Consider the following 25,678-nt stretch of genomic DNA (forward strand, 5'->3'; position numbering starts at 1 on the left):
GGTTGTCCTCGGGGGCGGCCATGATGGGGGCAACCGTGGCCACAGAGGCATTGGTGGCCTCGTCACCCGAGCAGACCTGCTGCAGGAGCAGAACAGAGGAGGTGTGGCATCATTCATGGTATATTCAAGAATATACAAATGCAAATTATACACTTGACTTAATAAAAACTAAATGAGAGTTTTATTTTCTTTATCCCCCATTTGGTGTTTGAACAGAGAACTTTTTTTTTAGCCCTAAACACCCACCCAGCCCAAACTCTCAAGTGAGAGACAAAACAAATTGAAAAAAAAAAAAAAAAAAGACAAGCACAAAAACGTAATGTATAATTTAAGTAAATTAAATAATTATAATAAATTAAAAAACACATAGTAAATGAAATGAAATTAAACAGGGAGAAACGTACAAAAGAACAGATACACTGGGTGCTCACCTCAAACAATAAACAAATTAATCAATTGGGATCCAGAGAGGAAAGAGTATTTACATAAGAAATGATAGGTTGCCATCTTTTATAGAAATTCGCTATCGAGCCTCTTAATGAATATTTCACCTTTTCTAGTGACAAAAATTAGATCAAGTCGTTTAGCCAGGTCGTAGCAGAAGGTGGAGTTGGACTTTGCGGGATGCTTACCTTGACCACATTGGCATATGAAGCCTTGGGTTGGTCGTCCCCGGAGGCAGCCACGGCCATAGAGGCAGAGGTGGCCTCGGGTTCTACCTGGACCTCTAGGAGGGGGGCTGCTCCCTGGACCTGGTTGTCCTCGGGGGCGGCCATGATGGGGGCAACCGTGGCCACAGAGGCATTGGTGGCCTCGTCACCCGAGCAGACCTGCTGCAGGAGCAGAACAGAGGAGGTGTGGCATCATTCATGGTATATTCAAGAATATACAAATGCACATTATACACTTGACTTAATAAAAACTAAATGAGAGTTTTATTTTCTTTATCCCCCATTTGGTGTTTGAACAGAGAACTTTTTTTGTTAGCCCTAAACACCCACCCAGCCCAAACTCTCAAGTGAGAGACAAAACAAAAAAAACAAAAAAAAAGACAAGCACAAAAACGTAATGTATAATTTAAGTAAATTAAATAATTATAATAAATTAAAAAACACATAGTAAATTAAATGAAATTAAACAGGGAGAAAAGTACAAAAGAACAGATACACTGGGTGCTCACCTCAAACAATAAACAAATTAATCAATTGGGATCCAGAGAGGAAAGAGTATTTACATAAGAAATGATAGGTTGCCATCTTTTATAGAAATTCGCTATCGAGCCTCTTAATGAATATTTCACCTTTTCTAGTGACAAAAATGAGATCAAGTCGTTTAGCCAGGTCGTAGCAGAAGGTGGAGTTGGACTTTGCGGGATGCTTACCTTGACCACATTGGCATATGAAGCCTTGGGTTGGTCGTCCCCGGAGGCAGCCACGGCCGTCCCCGGAGATAGCCACGGCCATTCCTCAGAGGTGGCCTCGGGTTCTACCTGGACCTCTAGGAGGGGGGCTGCTCCCTGGACCTGGTTGTCCTCGGGGGCGGCCATGATGGGGGCAACCGTGGCCACAGAGGCATTGGTGGCCTCGTCACCCGAGCAGACCTGCTGCAGGAGCAGAACAGAGGAGGTGTGGCATCATTAATGGTATATTCAAGAATATACAAATGCACATTATACACTTGACTTAATAAAAACTAAATGAGAGTTTTATTTTCTTTATCCCCCATTTGGTGTTTGAACAGAGAACTTTTTTGTTAGCCCTAAACACCCACCCAGCCCAAACTCTCAAGTGAGAGACAAAACAAAAAAAAACACAAAAAAGACAAGCACAAAAACGTAATGTATAATTTAAGTAAATTAAATAATTATAATAAATAAAAAAACACATAGTAAATTAAATGAAATTAAACAGGGAGAAAAGTACAAAAGAACAGATACACTGGGTGCTCACCTCAAACAATAAACAAATTAATCAATTGGGATCCAGAGAGGAAAGAGTATTTACATAAGAAATGATAGGTTGCCATCTTTTATAGAAATTCGCTATCGAGCCTCTTAATGAATATTTCACCTTTTCTAGTGACAAAAATTAGATCAAGTCGTTTAGCCAGGTCGTAGCAGAAGGTGGAGTTGGACTTTGCGGGATGCTTACCTTGACCACATTGGCATATGAAGCCTTGGGTTGGTCGTCCCCGGAGGCAGCCATGGCCATAGAGGCAGAGGTGGCCTCGGGTTCTACCTGGACCTCTAGGAGGGGGGCTGCTCCCTGGACCTGGTTGTCCTCGGGGGCGGCCATGATGGAGGCAACCGTGGCCACAGAGGCATTGGTGGCCTCGTCACCCGAGCAGACCTGCTGCAGGAGCAGAACAGAGGAGGTGTGGCATCATTCATGGCTACATGGTTACACAAAACTGATATACATTAACTGCAGGGATGTGTGCTAATGGTGATGGTTACACTTACAGTAACAGGTCTGTCCTCCTTCAGCTTAGCTGCCCCTCTATCCTCATGCTTCCTCTGAGTCCTCCTGCTCATGGCTACAATATGAAAAACAAGGAAGAGAATGTGAAATTAAGTATTTTAGATGTACTGTATATATTATTATTATATAATTACTTGTCCCCTATGAGTTCATGGATGACTGTGAGGCTGTTTGAACTTCAAAAGTGACTGACTGTTGATATTGCGCGACATTATGATTGAAGCATCAGTTGTCATGACAACAGTGTTGGCCTACACTTTTGATCACTTTCAAACAATAAAAGAGCTATTGGATATTCACTTTAATTCTGGATGTTACAATTTGCATTTTTCAAAACCAACAAACTAAACGGTCAACTTCCATGACGTCTTGCCGCAAGGCCTTCTGGGACCTGCAGTTCTACCTATTCTTAGCCAATACAACAGAAATGTACTTCTTTATGTTATGTAATATATATTAATCAATCTCTTTTAATTGTCAATCATGTAACATATTAATCAATCCTGTAACCTATAAAGTTAATCATGTAACCTATACAGTTACAACAATCCTATGAATACAGTCAGGCCGTCAAGCCTATAGACTTTTACTTGTCAAGGCAAATTTTTTATGTGCAAATCTGTAATTCAAGACTCTCTGGTAATTTACGCACAAGACCCACGTTGATCTCTACTCAGCGCACACACACACACACACACACACACACACACACACACACACACACACACACACACACACACACACCACTGGGTTGGTCCTCCAGGCTGGCTGCTGTCTGGGCCTTGTTGTTGTCCCTGGAGGCGGCCATGATGGGGGCGACCCTGATGGGAGCGTTCATGGCTTTGGTTAAGGCGATCTCCTCATCGTCCGACTCATTTTCCATCCTCCAAGCTTCGTCAAAATTAAAGCCTCCCTGACCTCCCTGACTCTTCTTCTTTTTATTTCCCATTTCTGAACAAGGAAAGAGAATGTGAAATTAAATATTTTATATTTATATATTATTATTATTATAGAATTACTTGTCCCCTATGAGTTCATGGATGACTGTGAGATGACTGTGAGGCTGTTTGAACTTCAAAAGTGACTGACGTTGCCCATCTGAGTGGAATACAAGTTCCAATAGCCACATCAGTTACAGAGATGCATATGCTTCATACACATGTTTGAGGGCTTGAACTTAAGGCTTGAAGATTTATCAATTGGATTCTACAAAGGCAAAGTAAGGTCATCCCACTTCCTTTCTATGTTCCACATTAATATCACAGTGAGTACAGGGCAGGCTAGCTAGCTAGACATTAATAATATCACAGTGAGTACGGGGCAGGCTAGCTAGCTAGACATTAATAATATCACAGTGAGTACAGGGCAGGCTAGCTAGCTAGACATTAATAATATCACAGTGAGTACGGGGCAGGCTAGCTAGCTAGACATTAATAATATCACAGTGAGTACGGGGCAGGCTAGCTAGCTAGACATTAATAATATCACAGTGAGTACGGGGCAGGCTAGCTAGCTAGACATTAATAATATCACAGTGAGTACGGGGCAGGCTAGCTAGCTAGACATTAATAATATCACAGTGAGTACGGGGCAGGCTAGCTAGCTAGACATTAATAATATCACAGTGAGTACGGGGCAGGCTAGCTAGCTAGACATTAATAATATCACAGTGAGTACGGGGCAGGCTAGCTAGCTAGACATTAATAATATCACAGTGAGTACGGGGCAGGCTAGCTAGCTAGACATTAATAATATCACAGTGAGTACGGGGCAGGCTAGCTAGCTAGACATTAATAATATCACAGTGAGTACAGGGCAGGCTAGCTAGCTAGACATTAATAATATCACAGTGAGTACAGGGCAGGCTAGCTAGCTAGACATTAATAATATCACAGTGAGTACAGGGCAGGCTAGCTAGCTAGCTAGACATTAATAATATCACAATGAGTATGGGGCAGGCTAGCTTGCTAGACATTAATAATATCACAGTGAGTACAGGGCAGGCTAGCTAAACATTAATAATATCACAGTGAGTACAGGGCAGGCTAGCTAGACATTAATAATATCACTCATATCACAAGCCCATAGACTTTGACAAGTAGCTAACACAGGCTTACCTTGCTTGTGTCATGCGTGTTGGTCCTTCTCATACCGAAGTTACACTGGCCTGACACACTTCTGGCTTCTGGAGCTGTCTCAATTTGATTGTAGCGTCATCATAATGTCCTCTCGATTATGACGTCATCCTGCATGTTTTCTGAACATTCTGATATCAGGAGCTCTGTCATGCCAAATCCTGGCAGGGCCATCAACGATTCAGGAGCGAATTACGTGTGAAATTAGCATGCTAGCAGGTGTTTTCATATAAAATGTTATATATTATAGCTGACTAGTGAGCCTGCATCAACCTTAATGCTATTCAAGTGCAAGAAGATTACAATTGTCCATTCGTTTTTTTATTTTTATTTTTTTTACCATTTTCTTTCTTTTTTTTAAACAATGATAATAATACAAATAATAATATTAAAAAGCCCAATATCTATTCATCTCTCATTCTGATCATTAAAGCATTAAAGCCCTCGAAAATAATATGATATCATCAAAATATCATGATCAAAATGCAGGGTTCCCACGGGTCCTTGAAGTCCTTGAAAGTTTGTGAAAAATATTTTTGTTTTGTTTTAGAGAGGGAGAGAGAGGGGAATACAATCTAAACTTGTTAACGTAATGTTAGTAAATATGCTACGTTACGCTGTCTGCATGTTTCTCCTGCTATCTGAGTCGCACCACGCACGCGCCTCAAGAACATTCCGGTGCAGGTTAAGTGGCAGCAAGCAGCTGTAGCTATGCCTGGCAAATGTACATTTCAGGATGTGTGGCTCACTAAAGATATTTACAAGCAATGGATTATTAAAGATTCACTAAACCTACATATGGCCCGATGCAAAGCCTGCGGCAAATCGATCAAACTTGATGGGCGAAGCTGACTGCGCATGCGCAAGTTCAATGCAGGTACGGGTCCTCCACCAGGTAACATGTAGAAGGGAATAAAACAACCATACTAGTTACTACGGTCAATTAGTTAGATAGATTATACCGTCATATGTTATATTGCTGTTAGCTAACGTTACTATCAGTAGGCCTATGTCTTAATCAGTTATCCCACCGAATCCCACCAGTGATGCGCAGCTACATTACCGTTAGTCACCAGTCAGAGTGATGCGCAGCTACATTACCGTTAGTCCAGTCAGAGTGATGCGCAGCTACATTACCGTTAGTCCAGTCAGAGTGATGCGCAGCTACATTACCGTACCAGTCAGAGTGATGCGCAGCTACATTACCGTTAGTCTGCCTCATTTGCGGCAAGAGGACGGTGACTGCGTTTACATGCACAGTGCGCACCATAATTCCGATTACGGTCAATATTAGGTTTGTAATATTCCGAATAAGGTGTTTACATGACCCTTGCCCAATCGTAATATTGAGCATATTGGTGCATGTAAACGCAGTCAGTGAAGTTTACATTTCGTGAAATAGTGACAGAAGTTTCATGACTAGTGGAAGGATCTCCCCTAACGTTACTCCCTTTGAGCAGCGCTGTTTCGAGTACAGCTTGACCTACAAATGAAGTTACATTGTTGTTACCATATGTTGCCTGGTTTTATTACAATTACGTTTTTAGTAAAATTGACAGCTCAGTGTGAACAAAAGTAACTGCACTCATTGCATACAGTCGTGTTTTCAGTTTCCAATCTCCTGATATGACAGTTTTAGCTTGGCCCCTAGTGGCTGTCATAGTGCATGCCTTATCAGATTCATGTTGACTGGTGTGAACCTGTGTATAGCGATGGCTTTTTGTTTAAATACAGTAATTTAATGTATTCATTTTGGGGAACCATAGCATGTGGTTATGTACAATACATATCAATTGATATTCCGTTATCATACATTATATATTTATATCAGACATTATATTTAAAAAACAGTATTGTGACTGCATTTCGTCTGTTATGTTTGTATTATAAAATGGGATTGGATGGTTCTGCACTTTTCATTCCAAGTTTGCATTCAAGCCTAGCTTATATAGGTGACAGATTACGGCCTCTCAACTTATTGCTTAATTATGACACTTATTATTTTCTTACAGCTACCTCAGTATTGACCTACATGGAAAAGTAATCATCATCTGCATCATCGTCTACACAATCTTCTACAAGTAGTACCACACTGACCACCTCCTTAAAACAGTCCGTCATAACTGGCATTCCCAAAGAGGACACATTGCGGGCTGAGACATTGTGGTGTCTGAATATGATGGACTCTCACTACTCTTTCCAGTCTAGTGAACGCACAGGTGAGTGTCATGGTTTATAAACTGTCACTTGTAACATGAAATTCTTTTTAGGAACATGTTATGTTTGTTTTCATATTTCATATTGTCTCTCTGTGACATAGAATATAATTTGTATTTTGCTATATATAACCAGTACCAGTACAGGTACATTGGAATGCTTGGTCACACACACACACACACACACACACACACACACACACACACACACACACACAGAGAGACTCCCAGTACTAGTTCCCAGGGTCTGTTGGTTTTTCTCATTTCAAACTGTATCTGTTGCTACAGGCATAAAGTCTATGATAAAACTCTACAAACTTGGATTAAAATGGTCCTCATCAAAATGCACTGGTGGAACTGGGGTGTTAGGAGTCCTGGGAAATCGAGTTCCTTGCTAATGACAGTTGCCTACTGCCATTATTGATGCTTTGTTTCTGCTCTGAAGTCGCAGATATCCAAGAACCCCACTAACGAGAGCTCAGGGAGGGAGGAGCGGCCCCATCCCAACACAAATCAAGAAGGTACAGTAACCACTATGTCCCACAGAGATTGCTGCATGTAAGGTTGTTCCAGACATAGTACATCAGACAGTTTAAGACAGCTTATGCTTCACAGCTTAACTGTAGGCTCATTCAGCTTCTCAGGTTAATCAAGGACCCCAATTGAGATAAGCCAGTGGCTTTCTTGGGTTTTTATCCTGTTAGTTGACCTTGTATGTAATATGTACTTTCATGTACCTACTTCTGCAAATCTTCTAATAAAGTTTTCAATCAATCAATCAATCAAACTCTGTCTTGTATCTTTGCCCATGATGTTCTTATCGCTTGAGGACCATTTAACATGACCACTAGGTGATGCTGTCGCTCTGGAATTTGGCTCTCGAGGAGTTCAACAGTGAAAAGAAACCTGTTGGCATCAGCTGCTTAGACTCAGCTAGTGAGACCTCAGACCTCAACAGTACTGTAAGACCCCTCAACAGTACTGTAAGACCCCTCAACAGAACTGTAAGACCCCTCAACAGTACTGTAAGACCCCTCAACAGAACTGTAAGACCCCTCAACAGTACTGTAAGACCCCTCAACAGTACTGTAAGACCCCTCAACAGTACTGTAAGACCCCTCAACAGAACTGTAAGACCCCTCAACAGTACTGTAAGACCCCTCAACAGTACTGTAGCTAGTCAACGTGTCATATCGTGAGCTTAGAATTATAAGGTTCTATCTCCGTTTAGGGCAGTTCAGAGATATTGAGCGTCAAAGTTTTTACATTCCATTATGTTTTATGAGATGGAACCTTTGTATTTTATTAATTACTAACTCAAAAATGTCAACATTTTAAAAAATAACACCACACAGGCATTAATAAACACCTAATGGATCAGATTATGTAACAAACTCAATTTTGACAAAAATGGAGATAGAACCTTATAATTCTAACGTCACGATATCTTGACATGACATCTAAACCCAGTAGGCTACACTTTCAGAACTCGACGGGTGTCGAACACGTCCAATGCGACAACATCGAATTTGTTTGCGGCATTATTGAGCGTGCGCACGTACTAGATACAACTTAACGTGCTAAAGGCTAAATTGGCAGTGAGGCATTCTTCAAGCGGCAAAACCAATTAGAGAACTAGAGTTCATTCTGGTACCCAGTTCAAGAAGCAGGCTCCTTCTCCCTGTCACCATGGGAACCCCGAGATGATGTTGCAGGGCAGGAGATGATGATTATGACATATAAAGTCACATCAAACATTTACATGGGTAAGCAAACCTCTGAACAAAATAGTCCTCTACAAGGTGATATACATACTATCTATTCATGTCGGTTAATACATCTGGATATTACAGTAAACTGGTTATACGATAACGGTAATCGTCTGAAAATGAAAAATGCACACAGAATATGATGCAAGGTTAAATTATGGGACATATATAGGCCTACTGCTATTTTGTGACAACAACCCTAACCCTAACTAACTATCCATAATAAATAGCTTTCAAATTAAGCATAGGCCCACTTTTTTGTCTAGCAACTGTGGTGGAAAAATCCTATTGTATGAATCAGCTAATTTAATGAAGCCTTATGTAAATGGTTAAATGTGTATATCAAGTTGTTGAGCTTCTGACATAGACAATACCAGAGTGACATGGCTTTGGGACATGTCATCATGATAAGCAGGGTCGTCATGACCTAAGGAGGCAGCAGATGCTTATGGGGAAAAGATGATCTGATCACTAAATTGTGCCACATTGTTGAAATCAGACTGGATCAATAAATGGTGGAGGTGTGGTCCATAACATGGAAATGTACTCATACCTTGAGTATACAACAACCAATCAGTGATCTGAGGCCCTGTGACAACCAATAGATAATAGTGGGAAGTATAAGGAATAAGGAAGTATATTCCTATGAATCTGTATATAATTCTGAGGATGTATAAATTAATGTATCAATTAAGTTGCTTTTCTGCAGAACCAACTCCAGGTTTTTGTTATGACAAAATACAAATCTGTATCCATCTGACATCCTGGTCTCCTGAGAATTAATTTCTACCACACAACATAGTTACAGGAGATGGCCATGTGAATTGTTTAGTTTTGTCCTTTATTTTATTTTTTTACCAGCTCTGTAAGAGGTATCTTGTATGAGGACATGGTCATTGGTGAAACGAGTGGTGTATCACAATAAACATAATTGTACCTCTCTACAGAATGTCTCAGGGGACATTTAGTGGAATCAACAAGAAAAAAATAAAAAAAATAACAGGAAATACCATGTTCACTGTTCTTTCCTGTTTGTCAGATGAGCATAGGCACTTTTATCTATTGCACCATACAACAACAGAGTTTCACCATAGGATTTCATAAAGGACAAATGGAAATGGAGAGGATTTTGATTTTAGCTATTTTCCTGCGAACATCATCATCTTCTCTGTGCCCTGCATTCTGTAAATGCTATGATGAGGAGATAGTTTGCTCAGATAATGGATTTACCAGCGTACCCCAGGTTCATGGTTTGGATTCATCTGCAAAACACTTGAGTTTGGCTGGTAACTCCATTACCACTGTTGAAACTCAAGCATTTCTACACTACCCAAATCTGACCAGTTTGGATCTTCGGTTCAATTCAATCTGCTTCATCGATCATGGGTCATTCACTTCTCTGAGTGGCCTAACAGAACTTCATCTGGGATATAACAACATCTCTTCACTTGAGAGACAGACCTTTGCAGGACTGTCAAGTCTGCTGTCTTTGGATTTACATGAAAATCAACTGTGTGTTATAAAGATGGGTGCATTTGATGGATTGTTTAATCTCAAAACACTTAGGCTCAGTGGCAATGCTCTTACAATGTTACATCAAGTGCTCTTTCTTGAACTAAGATCGCTTGAGACATTATATATGGAAAATAATCTAATCAAGTCCATGTCAAAGAATACATTTAAAGGACTTAGACATTTACATGAGCTGAATCTCTCGGGAAACAATTTGTCATGCTTTCCAGGCAGTGTTTTTAAACCGCTTTCATCGCTGTCGGATCTCCTGCTGGATGATAATTTCATCATGCACATCAAAAATGCACTCTTCAAATCCCAGGTGGAATTAAAGGCACTGTCTTTGAGCAATAATATGCTTTCTGAGATTGACCCACACACTTTCAACAAGTTATCAAAACTGGAGGTGTTGAAGCTGAATGGAAATCATATCTTGAAAATTGAAACGCATGCATTCAGTCATTGTATTCACATCAGGGAGATTGAACTCAGTGACAATTTAATCTCCACCATCGAGGATTCTGCTTTTGCGGGTTTAACACATCTAAGGGTCCTGAAACTGAACCGCAACAGACTGCAACACTTAAGTCCAAGGGCATTTGGAAGCAGCTCTCAGCTGTCATATTTGAACATGAATGAGAACCCATGGGACTGCGACTGCGGAATACTTTGCTTAAAAAGATGGCTTGAATCAGGCGCAAACAGATTTCTCCATGTGTTTGGGAGATGCCCTCACCCTGAAACCCTAAGAGGACAATACCTGGTTGCCATTAGCAGTGCATCGATCCAAAGCACAGACCGAATGTGCAGTCATGTCAATTCCCAAACAATCTTCTTTGCCAACGGAACATGGTTGTCACAGCAAAACATTGTTAACAGTGAAGACAAACAAATACTTCGAGGGGAGGATATGACTGCTCCTGAGGTGATCATCAAAAACGCACACAAGCGAGACACAGAGTCACAGCAATACCTAAACAAATCAGGAGGTAGAATAATGCCCACCAGATATAAAGCATCTGTATTAAAACCAGCCCAAACCACAACCCCAGCCAAAGGTCCTATCACTAAGGATATCACAGTCAATGATGCATGTCTTTACAATCAGGTGGTCATTATCAAAGTATCGGCACAGACAGTTACCTCCAGCTCTGCTGTTATCGAGTGGAGTTTGGCCAAAACTGATAGCCAAAATGTTTACTTCAGGGTCATGTATGATCAATTTAGGACAAGTGCAAGGTTCAGTCGTTTTGTCAATGTCAAACAGGGCACGGTTTGTAATCTTGGTGAACTGCGACCTTCAACAGCATACTTTGTGTGTGTGGAAAGTGTAGTGCATGAACAAGTCTGCCACGTAGCTTCTCGTGACCTCTGTCTTGGTATAATCACAAAGGCTGAAGAAACATCAGGGCCTGAGCCTCAAACTATCATATTGTACTTGAGTGCAGCCAGTACCCTGGCAATTATTACTATCCTGGTTCTCTTTGGATATACAGCAGTCATACTAAGGCGACACTGGACCAATGCTTTTAGCATGGTGTTCTCTCAAAACAGAAGCATTTCCTGTGCTATGTGTGCTGGGATACCGATGTCTGATCACAACTCTGGGATTCAAACTAGCAGTTCCCAAACGGGCACTTACCAGCCCAATGATGTTGATGCCATAGATCTGCCACCTGCACACTAATTTAGCACCTTCCTGTACATGGGAAGCATCAAAGTATCACCTGCTTACACAAAAAATCAGGGGACCTCATTTTGCAACAGAGAGAAGGGGGGGTCAGGGGTCACGCACGCACGCAGCACCAGACCTCCGTCTCAGTTTCGCGGTAGTTTTGGGCCGAGCCGGCCGGCAAAATAAATTTAGTTAGCCTGGATAGTTACTAGATAGATACTGAGAGAGATGGAGCGCAAAAGCACACTAAAACGGAAGGGAGGCTGGGAAAAACTTAGGGAGAAAAACAAGAAGAAACTCGAGGCAGATGCTGCCAAATGTGTAAACATTAGGGACATGTTTGCTGCACCCTCAAGTTTACCACAGCAGCAACAGCAACAGGTTGAAGAGGAGGCTGGCAGGGAGGAGCGGGAGCAGGGTACAGATACAGAGGTTTAGGGTTAGGGTTAGGGTTAGGGTTGAAGAGGAGGCTAGCAGGGAGGAGCGGGAGCAGGGTACAGATACAGAGGTTTAGGGTTAGGGTTAGGGTTAGGGTTGAAGAGGAGGCTAGCAGGGAGGAGCGGGAGCAGGGTACAGATACAGAGGATAGAGAGGATACAGAAGAAGCGGGGCCGAGTCAGCCTGTAACCGTTGACCCGGTAAGGAAAATATAGGTAGCTGTGTAGGGGTGTAACGGATCGCCCCCCACGGTTCGGCACGCATGTGTACCGCGGATCAATTGCAATATGTAACCAAGTAATAATATTACTTAATATTAGTTAATATCCCTTGTAAATCACAATGTAGAGTTGCCATGTAAAGGTAGACGCGACAGTTGCGTGCTTTGTTTTACTCTAAAGCACACTGATAGGTTGATAATGGGGAAAAAAATCTAGAACAACAAGGCTGCGTTCGTAAATTTGCTCTGGAATCTGATCACTGAGTACACTGGTCTACTTGCACTGGTACCATTGCTTACTGTATGTAGTCGTCTTTGTAGTGGTTTGGGGGAATACTACAGTTTGACTGTACAGCACAGTATATAAGACGAGTATATAAGGCAAGTATTTTTGTGCTGGTGGGTGTGGTCCGACCAATTGGGGTGGGCCTGTCTGGGCCAAAAATGCCAGGGCCTAATTTTTGTCCCAGTCCAGCCTTGGCTGTAGCGTTAAGATTTCCCTTCACTGGAATTAACTGCCTAGCCCAAACCATAAAAAACAGCCCCAGACCATAATTGTGTCCACATACTTTTGTAGTGTATGTTGGTCCGTTTAACAGTCTGCTAGACATGGAAGTCCAGTACATTCACACACCTGGTCACTTTGTCAGGGAAATCTGCCAGTCCAATATATTCCTCAGGGGATTGGTGTCATGCTCTGCCTCCTGCATCTTCAAGAAGCTCAGCTAAATGCTCAGCTCGCTAAATGCTAAGCTAGCTATCAGAAACAACAGCAGCAGGATGTAAAGCTCTAGCTAGCACTTGTTTAATGTATGTCAGTCATGTTTCTTTATAGTGTCAAGTTCACCAATTAAGAGTTAACAAATGCCCATGCAAATAATTTCAGGTTTGGTGAAAGTATTTGGACAGTTTTGGTCATTCAGTTGGAGCCAAAACTGGTGCTGTTAATTAAGCGTTATGGAACGAGAAGCCGTGGTATATAGTGGATATAGGCACGACGCGAAGCGGAGTCATGGATATCAGCACGCCTGGAACGCAAACTGACCAATAGAGACAATAAACCGGATCTATCCGTTGTATAAATGCTTATTTAGGTACAGAAATGGCGCTTTTCCATTATCGGCCCGGATCGCTTCGGGTCGGTTCGGGTCGGCACGCTTTCGAACAGTTCTGGTTTTCCACTATACACAACAGACCAGGAACTAGTAGGAGGAGTAGGAGATAGTAGGCGGAGTTACGCGTCATAAAAGCGCGCCATGGTGGTGACGTATATTTTCACGAGACACAACACAGCCACAACAATAGCGACATGGAGGAACTTGAAGCTATCGTATACTTTTTCCTCTGCATGTGGTATATTACTAACCGTGATTTTTTTGGAGAGAAAGAGAAAGAGAGAGAGGAAGCTATGTACACATAATAAAGTCATGTTTTTTGAACCCTTAAAACCACTGCCTTCACTTGTCTGCTTTATGAACTGTAGTATCATTGTGTGCCGTGTTATTCACGGACAAACACGGTGCCCGGAGGCACCCTTTGCGGGTTAATAACTTCGGTTTACCGTGGGTTAGGATAACAATTCAAACGTGTCCGGATAGGGGAGAGGACAGGGAATCCAAAACCATTTGAATGGTGTCGATCCTACACTCCTATCACGGTCGACAGCGCGGAGCGAATTCCCTGGTAAAACTTTTCTCTGCCCCCGCTGTCAACAGGAGTTTCGACCAGGTAGGGGGATATTGCTTGTAACACAATCCTCATTCCTTCTCTCTCTCTAACCTAATCCCATAGTAACCTTCATAATTCAGTTCTAGATATGTATTTTCTTTATGTGGCTAACACAACTCCAATTAAACTGCTTCATAAAGTTAAAGTTAATAAATGTATAGTAATAATCACTTTAATAGTAATTACCGTACTTTGTTGTTTAGTATCAGGGAGGGAGGGAGGGAGAATGGATGACCATCTTTCTTCAGTAGGCATACCATTTCTAGCTCATGTATATTTCTAATGATTCATTATATGTCTTGTACATGATTCTTGTTATGATTCTTGTATATGATTCTTGTATATGATTCTTGTTATGATTACATTTCTATTGGGATATTGCCTCAGGCATAGCTGTAAACATGCTTAGCTACTATATTTGTTGCTGTAATCGCAGTTGCTTCTAGCTATGATATTTAAGATCACGTATCTAGTTACACAATCTTCAGCATAACAAGTTCATAAGATATGAAAAATGCACAAGCAAAAGGAATGGAATCCAAATTATTTTTTATTCACGGTGGACAGCAGCTCCGGCCAAGGCTGTTTGCAGTTGTGAGCGTCCTCTGGAGGACGGGCGCTAGAGACAGGAGAGAGAGTTCATATGAGCTTCACCAGGCCTATAGCTACAGAATAGAATACTTTATTAGTTTAGTTAGTATGTCCTTGGTCTATGTGTTCTATGTGTTGACTTACCTCTGCTGTTTCCATCGTCGTGAAGACGGTTACTGGGGGGACGGAGGCCGTCTGCCTGGATAGCAGCTCAGCAGCCCAAGGCTCTTCAGCATCCTCTGGGAACGCTTCTGTTTCTTTGAAGCTCGCTCTCCTCACAAGGCGTCGTCTCAGCTGTCACTGGGCTGGCCGCTAGAGAGAGGAGAGAGAGTTCATATGAGCTTCACCAGGCCTTAGCTACAGAATAGAATACTTCATTAGTTTGGTTAGTATGTCCTTGGTCTATGTGTTCTACATGTTGACTTACCTCTGCTGTGTCCATCGTCGTGGGCAACCTCGATGCCCTCCTGTCCTGGGGCTGGAGGCTGGATTCCTACCTTGATGTCCTTCTGTCCTTCAGCTGGAGGCTGGACACCATCATTGATGTCCTCCTGTCCTGGGGCTGGAGGCTGGACACCAGCCTGGTTGGTCCTCTTGCACTATATCAGTTGTTACAGAAGAAGAATCAATGACAGAACATATCTCTTAAAACCTCAGTATTCCTACAACAACAATGCATAGCTTGTCTGTTGTTTTACGATAAACTGGTAAGACTTTACCTTTACATTACATTTCCTTAATGTGAAATTAAGTGGAATGTGGCTCTCTTATAAATTCACTGTATATTTCTGTTTTACCTTGCACTTCACCATTGAACAGAATTTCCTGAATTTCCCTTTCTTCTTCTTGTCACAGACAAGACACCTCTTCTCCTGCTCCATAACATGGACTTTTCTTTTGAGGTCTCTCTCTCTCTGTCTGCTTTCCTCCACCTCCCTGTCAAGCACCTGAGCCTTCTCAGCTGCCGCCAGCTTGTCCTCCAGGGCCTCTTTCTGCAGGGCCTTGATGTGGTCCTCTGCCTCCCTGGTGGCGTTGGCGGTCTCCAGGAGGGTCGCCTTGACCCCGGCCAGGCTCCCCTCAGTCTCTCGCTGGGCAGCGAGGGCCTGGCTCCTCTCCTTCAAGACTCCTCTTCTGCTCAAGACAAGACTCCTCTTCTCCTGCTCCATAACATGGACTTTTCTTTTGAGGTCTCTCTCTCTCTGTCTGCTTTTCTCCACCTCCCTGTCAAGCACCTGAGCCTTCTCAGCTGCCGCCAGCTTGTCCTCCAGGGCCTCTTTCTGCAGGGCCTTGATGTGGTCCTCTGCCTCCCTGGTGGCGTTGGCGGTCTCCAGGAGGGTCGCCTTGACCCCGGCCAGGCTCCCCTCAGTCTCTCGCTGGGCAGCGAGGGCCTGGTTCCTCTCCTTCAAGACTCCTCTTCTGCTCAAGACAAGACTCCTCTTCTCCTGCTCCATAACATGGACTTTTCTTTTGAGGTCTCTCTCTCTCTGTCTGCTTTTCTCCACCTCCCTGTCAAGCACCTGAGCCTTCTCAGCTGCCGCCAGCTTGTCCTCCAGGGCCTCTTTCTGCAGGGCCTTGATGTGGTCCTCTGCCTCCCTGGTGGCGTTAGCGGTCTCCAGGAGGGTCGCCTTGACCCCGGCCAGGCTCCCCTCAGTCTCTCGCTGGGCAGCGAGGGCCTGGCTCCTCTCCTTCTCCAGGTCGGAGTTGTCACAGACAAGACTCCTCTTCTCCTGCTCCATAACATGGACTTTTCTTTTGAGGTCTCTCTCTCTCTGTCTGCTTTCCGCCACCTCCCTGTCAAGCACCAGAGCCTTCTCAGCTGCTGCCAGCTTGTCCTCCAGGGCCTCACTCTGCAGGGCCTTGATGTGGTCCTCTGCCTCCCTGGTGGCTTTGACGGTCTCCAGGAGGGTCGCCTTGACCCCGGCCAGGCTCCCCTCAGTCTCTCGCTGGGCAGCGAGGGCCTGGCTCCTCTCCTTCTCCAGGTCGGAGTTGTCACAGACGAGGCTCCTCTTTTCTTGCTCCATATCGTGGAGCTTTTGGAGGAGGCCTTTCTCTCTCTGTCGGCCCTCCTCCACCTCCTCCCTCGCTCTCTCCAACTCCGCCTTTGCCAGAGCGCTGCTGGCCTTCTCCGCCTCCAGCTCAGAGTCCTTGGACTCCAGCTCAGAGTCCTTGGCCACGGCCCTCCACTTGGCCTTCACCACGGCCCTCCATTTCTCCTTCTCCTCCTCCAGCTTCCTCTGAGCGCTCCTGCTCATGACTACGATATAAGAAACGGAAGGAAGAGAATATGAAATTACGTATTTTATATTTATATATTATTATTATAGAATGACTTGTCCCCTATGAGTTCATGGATGACTGTGAGGCTGTTTGAACTTCAAAAGTGACTGACGTATAGATATTGCGTGACATTGTGATCGAAGCATCAGTTGTAAGTAAGTAAGTAAGTAAGTATAAAGTTAATCATGTAACCTATAAAGTTAATCATGTAACCGATAAAGTTACAACAATCCTATTAATACAATCCATTTACACCTAATATTACACACACACACACACACACACACACACACACACACACACACACACACACACACACACACACCTCTGGGTTGGTCCTCCGGGCTGGCTGCTCTGTGGGCCAGAGATTCGGTTAAGGTGATGTCGTCATCGTGAAACTCCTTTTCAAGCTACCAAGCAGACTGGAAATTGAAGTCATCTCCCTGGTTCTTCTTCTTATTTGGCATTTCTATAACTTTCTACAAACAACTGAACAAGGAAGAGAATGTGAAATGACGTATTTATATATATTTTTAATCTCTCTTTCTGTATGACCTGTTATCTCTCAATTTCTCTCTCTCTGTCTGTCTGTCTGTCTGTCTCTCTCTCTGTCTGTCTGATCAGCTAATGAACAGTTTCAGCTCTAACACGGGGTTCCAAGGTTCTGAGTGGAATTAGAACTCCACACATGGAATTCTGTGTCTTTGTTTGTCACTTGGAATTCCTATTGTGATGTCAGATGATTGTGTAGCCCAGGCTTACAAACAACACTCCTCTGCTATATCAAGATATTCATTCCTTAAAAACACTTTTATTATTTTGAGGCTGAGAAAACATACATTTAAAGTGCACTGCTCTGTGTTAGTGTGGAGGAGACTGTGGAGACAGTGAAGAATAGGTGTCAGGGTAGTGTGTGGTGGCACCTTTGTTTTTATTAAACTTCCTTAAACTTGTTCCCTTGTCCCAGTGTATCTGCTTCGTGATCCCAGGCACATTATAAGGTCTGAGGTCACCACTAACTATTCACCAGAACACTTTATGATGTTGTATATGGTATCATTGTAATCCTTGACCTTCAAAACATGGGGGTAGACATCATATGTTCAGTGTTATCATGTTTGGTTAAGGAGATATGAAGCAAAATACATTATTCGGCTATGGCGGAAAGGAAAATGGCCGCCATGGCCACCTGAACACTTCATGATGTTGTATATGGTATCATTGTAATCCTTGACCTTCAAAACATAGGGGTAGACATCATCCGTTCTGTGTTATCATGTTTGGTTCAGGAGATATGAAGGAAAATACACAATTCGGCTATGGCAGAAATGAAAATGGCCGCCACGGCCACTAGAAGGAGTTTTTTCGAGGGCTCCACGTCTGAAAATGTTCAGGACAACAAACTGTACAAGTGTACCAAGTTTCGTGCTTTTATAAAAAAGTGAACGATTATCCTAACATTTTGCACATATTACCCCCACTATAACTGATACTGGTAGTTGACCTTTGTCTCCTCTCCTGCATCTGTTAGGTTTCCTGGTGTTAGAGCTTTATTGATAACAATTACATTATGTTACTCTGATTATCCTGAGACATTACGCACACAGGCACAAGCACACGCACAAGCGCACACACGCACAAGCGCACACACACACACACACACACACACACACACACACGCCATAGTCGGCGCCCCTGGAGCAATTAGGGGTTAAGTGCTTTGCTCAAGGGCACATGGAGCGCCCTCCTAAAACATAAGGTTACAGTACACATTCACTCCTTCTTCTTTTTCAAAGTCCTCTTCATGCAGCACTTACGGAAAAAGAAGAAGCAACATTTAACGGTCACCATAACAACAACGACCGCTATGATAATGAGCAGGCCGAAGACATCCAGGCTGTGGTACTGGATCCAGTTCAAGTCATGGGCCGCTACCCTCAGATGCTCCGCCCCTTTATGCCTCATAACAAACTCGGTCCAGTACACGGCCAGATCCAGAGGTTCTACAGGACGGTCCAGATGCACCGCAGAGAGTTTCATCATCTTCTCTTTATAACTATGGAGACAAGTTAAGGACATATTTCAAATCAAATGCTTTATTTGATATTTATTGCACACAATAAACTTTTTATAACAGTTTTTGCTTATATAGTGTTGTTTATCACATTGTTGTTGTTTTTGGTATTATATTGCTGTCTGTGTATTATGGCCTATGTCTTATGCACCAACCACACCAAGTCAATTTCCTGAATGTGCGAATATACCTGGCAATAAAAAGATTCCTGATTCTGATAGGTGTAAGATGTCAGGTAAGGCAGTGGAGGACCCTCATTTGATGTTCATTAACGTATTGCATGCTGCAACTCACTTTGGACACTTCTTGTCCAATATTCAACAGATGATGAATATTCAATATAATGATATGAAAATGACAAAGAAGTTGTCGATAATGATACTCATGTGCAGCTTAACTAAGCCCACAATTCTATGTGTGCTGTATTTGGACAGAATTAATAAGACTTTAAAAAAAGTATTTTATTCTTTAAAAAAAATATTTATACTTGAATATCTCCTCATATAACACAATGTCTAACACTACACATCCTGTAGGTTCAAAAAATGTAAAGGGACCAAAATACACACACACACACACACACACACACACACACACACTCACACACACTAGATGATTAATCTCCAATTGTCTAACCTCTTGTCGTTGATGACTTTGTTGAGGGTCTCCAACAAGGTGTCTGAGGTCACGTCAGAGACACTCAGGACCTCTGCCACGCCCCTGGCAGCCATGCGCTGCGCGTTGTCATGCTGGTCTCCAAACAGTGGCAGCATCACCATGGGAACGCCGTTACAGATGCACTCGTAGATGCCATGGAGCCCTCCGTGGGAGATGAAGGCCTTGGCCTTGGGGTGGCCTACACAGAGGAGGACACATCCAGTCACAATCAAATTAAACTGGAGAGCGTAAGTGGCGTAGCACATTACGCGCATGCCATATCATCACACGGTCCCTTGTTTGATTCCGTCCGTCGACATATCCTGTGTGTCGTCCCTACTCTCTCTCACTCATCCTCACTCTCTACTGTCTCTATCCCAATAATGCAGAAATGTCCTAGAAACAAATACAAATAATTAAACTAAACTTATTTAACTTAATTATTCCCATGACATTAAAAGGTTGGATTCTGGATTTTTCAACTTAACTCATTCAGTGCCGAGACTGAATAAAGTCACCCAAATGTTCAACATTCTAGAGTGCCACGGGTGACTTTATTCAAGTGTTGTCACTAGGTAAATACCGCATAAAACACTTGGCACTCTTGGTGTTATTGGCAGTATTGGTGAGTTCAAATCAGATGGCCCATCTGACCAACCCTTTAGGTTAACTTTATGATATAATACACTATATGATGCTCTATACCCTAGCTACACTGTACTATACACTCTGTATTTAACTTAGTGTTGTGTATTTTAATTTAAAAAGTACCATCCTGAAACCTTGCCCTTATGTATTATTATGTTCTTCATAACATAAGAGGCTAAACAAACCTAGGAGATCGTTTTGAGGTAGCCACTTCATCAGTTTAACGTTCTCTGGGGCGTTTCAGGCACAGCTCCAGTGTATCTCCACAAAACCTGAGACACAAACGCCAACATCTTAACACCGGCCCGGCCTTGCACAAATACCATTCTATAAGATAGGCTAGTTAGCATTCCTAAGAGATAAGGCAGGGGACAAAAGAGTTGTTCACTGTTTCAGAGAACTGATGATGGATTAGGCATTTTTGCATGCAAACAAAAATAACTAACACAGCATAGGAAAACAAAGATAGATCTTAATGGTCCACAAAAGGCTTGCACAAATTTGCAATACCAACATGTTTTGTTATTGTTAGAAACCTACAACCCTGATAAACATGAAATAGATGATCATTCGCTTTATGTTATTGACAATGATTATCCAGTCCGATAAGGATAATTGAGAAGAACTGAGAAGGTATGTATGTGGTGTACCTCCATCACGAAGATTGGAAGGACTGAACGGAAGGCCATTTTACCCGTTGAGGAATTTGCCTGAAGGCTTCAAAGAATCGTTTGGCGGTTTTCTCTGGCATCGTTGACACCATAGACCCCAGGGTAAAGACAACAAAGCCATCCTCTCCAGACCCTTCTACAAACTCTTCCAGTTTCTTCAGGGTGGGAAAGGGGGTTGGGGGGGGGGGTCAGTAGTCACATGAAAACAAACACAATACATCAATACTAAAGCATTCACTGGTTTCTTTAGACAAACATTCACTTCAGGTGACTGAGGTTATCAAAGGAGGTCAGGTAAGTGTGTCACACGCTCTGTTCATAACAGATAAAGGCATGGATCCTATACACAACAATCAGCAGGAAAAACAGGTCTCCTTCCTGAGGTATTCACAGCCCCTCAGTCTTAGATTACCATGACCACTGTCCAGGGGGGGAAACTGCTTTTACTGGCTCAATTTCAGTTCCTGCTTCGAAGGTTTCCAGAGGACGAGAGTGGGAGGATGAAGCTCTCCCAGTAACATGTTTATGTTAATAGAATCCTGCTCTTTCTCTCTCAAAACAATGAATTGCCACACTAATGCTCGTTGCACACTCTCCTCTTTCAAACTACCCCTCAAAACCCATATTTTTAAATTAGCTTTTAATCTTTAACTATAATTTATTGTTGTTTTTACTTGTGTTTTTGTTTTAGTTTTAGTTTATCTATCCATTCTTGTTCTCTCCATGGGATGTAGTGTCTTTGAGCACTGAGAAAAGCGCTATACAAAATAAATGCATTATTATTATTATTATTATTATTATTATTATTATTATTATTATTAATAATAATAATAATAATAATAATATTAAGCATGAACTGTCATTGTTGCCCTCCCCAAGCTCAAGAATGTGGTTATATGTGCAAACATCTCCAAAGGACCGGTTTTGATATTTCACAAACAACTCCATTGTCTTGTGGTCCAGTGGTCTTAAACTCCCCAAATAGTTATGAAAGCATGTTTGGCATGATTCCCATAGCACAAGTCACTCCATATCACTGAATTTAGGATTCTGGTACTCTGGACTACATTTTTCTAGGTGTATTTTCAGATCACAAGGAAGATTTGAGGAAAGTTTGCAATTCAGAAAATGAATTGAGCTTTGAACAATAGAGCATTCCATTTGACCATGCATTGAAGAGCACATTGAAGAGCTCTGTCCAGCATGAGCCCATGGAGGAAATGGAGAGATCAGATTTGTACAGGGAGCTGTGTGTGTCAGGGAAAGCACGGCAGATGTCTCTTTAACAACACATGAGATTTGAAATCTTTAAAAGGTTTATTGTTTTCCGAATTCGACTTTCTTCCAGACGAGATTAAAAACATAAAGAAATCTCAAAGATTTATTGGAAATGTTGTACTTTATGTCTGTGCTTTTTTCTTTGTTTTTACAGTATCTTTATATTTTGCACTTTATTTGCATTATTTATATATTTTTCCTGGCATATAATACCTGTACCTTACGCAATCTCAGCCATAAACGAGTAAATACACACCTTATTGTTGCATAATCCGGATCCATAACTTGTAGGATGCACACTCTAAGTTCTATGTTTTAACATCCTTTCCAAAGACTCACCTCCGATAGTGGACTCCTCTTTTCACAGTTGATGCCTCCAATTTGGATCATATTGGGCATTCTGGGTCTGGGTGTAGTCATATATGTGCAGCCAGATGGCACCGTGACCAATAAGTTCCCTGTAGGTCATATCCTTCTCTAGATACCTGCTGGTGAGCTCGTCAAAGCTGGCATACATGATGCGACATAGGTAAGACTCCACCGTGAACATGATCACGTTCCTCAACCTCTGGAGGAAGTTCATGCGGTCTATGTTGCCCGTGTAGAACCGTGGGACATAGGAGAGTGGAGTGGGGCACTGAGCAGCCCGGTCATTCAGCCCACAGGGGATAGCCCGCAGGAAGTAGACAGCAGGGATGGAGAAGGCCTCAGCCAGGATGGAGCCGCAGGGTAGGTAGGGGTTGGTAAGCAGGAGCTCGAAGCCTTCCCCCCGCAGACTCTCCATGAGAGGCAGGTCATACAGCAGCCCCTCGCAGCCCTTCACCTGCAGGCTGTAGAAGTTGACCAGCCTCTCTACGTTGACGAAAATGTCCGTTATACCCGATTTCTCGGTGAACACACTGTGTTTCTGCCACTCCATGTTGCCATCCAGCTCAGCCTTGGTGTAAGGCACGTGGAAGGTCTCTGTCCTGTAGGAGTCCGATCCCTGGATGAACATGCTGGTGTCTGGCACCAGGGCGACTATCTCATGGCCCCTCTGGGAGAGCTCCTCCACCAGCAGCTTCATGCTGAGCCAGTGACTCCCGTCCACAGGCATAACCAGCACCTTCCCCCCCTGCACGGGCCCCAATGTGCAGCAGCACAGCCAGGCCAGCAGCCCCCGCAGAGCGGGAACCCACACCCTTCTGCCCATGCCTCCTTTCAGCAGTGTGAGCAGTGTTAGCAGAAGGAAAACAATAGGAGGGGGCTGCTCTCAGTGTGGGTGTGTGTTTGTGTGTGTGTGTGTCTTTGGCTTTGTCTTCTGACTGAGTTATATAACCCTCAACAGGCTGGTGGGGGGGAGGGGAGGGGAGGGGAGGGGAGGGGGGGAAGGGAAGGGGTTAAAGTATTGCATGGACTGTCTCAGACTAATTATTATGACCAATTGAGAGACTAAAAGATTTGCTCCTCCTCTGTCTCTTGTCCTACCCAAGCTGCTTCACATGCACAATACAGTCATTTATTTAAAGCTATACCAGAATTATGTTTCTAAACAAGTCTTGAAAAAAGCAAGCATAGGACTTTTGGTTGACCTTTTTCACACAAAGATTTCAAAAAACATCCAACATTCTGGTATTACTACCATTATACAGTATATACTGTATATTATGAGTCTTGAATCCTTCTAGAGGATAAACAATATTTTGTCAGTTGAACAAAATACAATCTGACCTGTTATTATTGAAAAGGAAAAGCAATAAAAAAGTTTTGTATTTGTACATCACAGTCCCGCAAGTTTTGTATTTGTACATCACAGTCCCGACATCCTTTAGTACAACAGCGAAACGACAATATGCGATCGATGCATGCTATTCCTACTCAACATCCCCAAAATGCATTGCGCCTCTCATCAGTCTTGTCAAACTGCGTCATACAGGGTAGTGGTGGTCTAGTGGTCTAGTGGATAGTGAGTTGGACTTGTGATCGGAAGGTTGTGAGTTCAAATCCCGCCTGAAACCACACCATTACTAGTGTGCCCTTGAGTAAGGCACTTAGCCCTCAGTTACTCCAGGGGGAATGTCCCTGTAATTCGTAATTGTAAGTCGCTTTGGATTAAAAGCGTCTGCTAAATGGCAAAATTATTAATTTAAAATTATTAATCACAACTTGACCCTCTTCTTCCTGTAGGAGTTCTTCCACGAATCAGTGGCAAGAACAGTTCTGTCACCACATCAGGGCCAGTCACCCCACAGGAGACTACAGGTAGGTGTTGGTGACGTAGTCAGTCATTACCTCTTATAATATTCCTGATATGATGTCTAATGAGGCCATGGCCGGTGGTTACAAGGTGGTGTGATATCTGATTGTGTTCTGCTTCCACATAATTAGACAACCGACTGCTACATTTAGGACATCCAAAGAGGATGATGATTTCAAACTATTCAAGAAATACAGGAACATGACCCAGGATTTGATCAAAACAAGTAAACAGAATGACTACACAGAGGTAAAAAATTAGAACAGCAACAATCCCTCTAAACTCTGGAAAACGTTTAACGAACTAGGCTGTGGTGGCAAATCAAATAGCAAGGCCAACCAAGCAAATATAGGTCTAGAAACGGACATAGGGGTCGAATTCGACAAAAACAAAGTGGGAGCAATCTTTAACACCTTTTTCACCTCGGTCACCAGCAAACTTGTCTCCGAATAGCCTGATAAAACAGGAAAGTATGGGGAGGACTTTGTCGCTCAACACTATAGAAACCTAGGTGTCGTAGCTGGTTCTTTTTCTTTCAACATGGTCACAGTAGACTATGTAGAGTGAGCTTGTAATATTACTAAAGCCACAGGACTTGACGGCATAGGTGCCAGATTTCTGAGAGATGCCGCTCCAATCATTGCCCCATACATAACATACATTACAAATCTGTCCCTAGAACAAGGAAAAGTACCAACTGAGTTTAAACAAGCTAAAGTGACCCCAATTCATAAAAAGGGCAATAAAACAAACCCTAGCAACTACAGACCAGTATCGATTCTCAATGTAATTTCCAAGGTTTTCGAAAGAGTAGTGCATGATAAAATACAAGAATACATTATGTAAATACAATTTATTCTACAAGATGCAATCAGGTTTTAGGAAATCGTGCTCAACTGACACATGTCTTTGACACATGTCACCGATCTCATTAGAAGGAGATAGATGCAGGGAAAATGTGTGGCCTGGTGTTACTCGACCTCCAAAAGGCCTTTGATACAGTCGATCATACCATCCTGTTATCAAAAATGTAGGCCCTAGGTTTGGACAGCGGCTGTAGGATGGTTAAGATC

General features: G+C 42.8%; 1 protein-coding gene and 1 pseudogene across 2 annotated transcripts; one reads left to right on the plus strand and one right to left on the minus strand.

Moving 5' to 3' along the window:
• Positions 1-11,109: 11,109 nt before the first annotated feature.
• On the plus strand, positions 11,110-11,799 carry LOC308162725 (TLR4 interactor with leucine rich repeats-like; the record flags this gene model as incomplete). Its single annotated transcript, XM_080536867.1, has 1 exon — positions 11,110-11,799. One exon carries the CDS (start codon positions 11,110-11,112, stop codon positions 11,797-11,799), a length of 690 nt encoding a protein of 229 aa, XP_080392993.1.
• Positions 11,800-18,814: 7,015 nt separating this feature from the next.
• On the minus strand, positions 18,815-23,561 carry LOC308161682 (UDP-glucuronosyltransferase-like; annotated as a pseudogene). The gene is made up of 5 exons: positions 22,709-23,561; positions 21,115-21,246; positions 20,606-20,692; positions 19,752-19,971; positions 18,815-19,097 (listed from the first exon to the last, which is right to left on the minus strand). The product of its transcript is annotated as a UDP-glucuronosyltransferase-like (transcript).
• Positions 23,562-25,678: the final 2,117 nt, after the last annotated feature.

Source organism: Nansenia antarctica (assembly GCF_963989245.1).
Source record: "Nansenia antarctica genome assembly, chromosome: 7".
In the NCBI taxonomy this organism is placed as follows: domain Eukaryota; kingdom Metazoa; phylum Chordata; class Actinopteri; order Argentiniformes; family Microstomatidae; genus Nansenia; species Nansenia antarctica.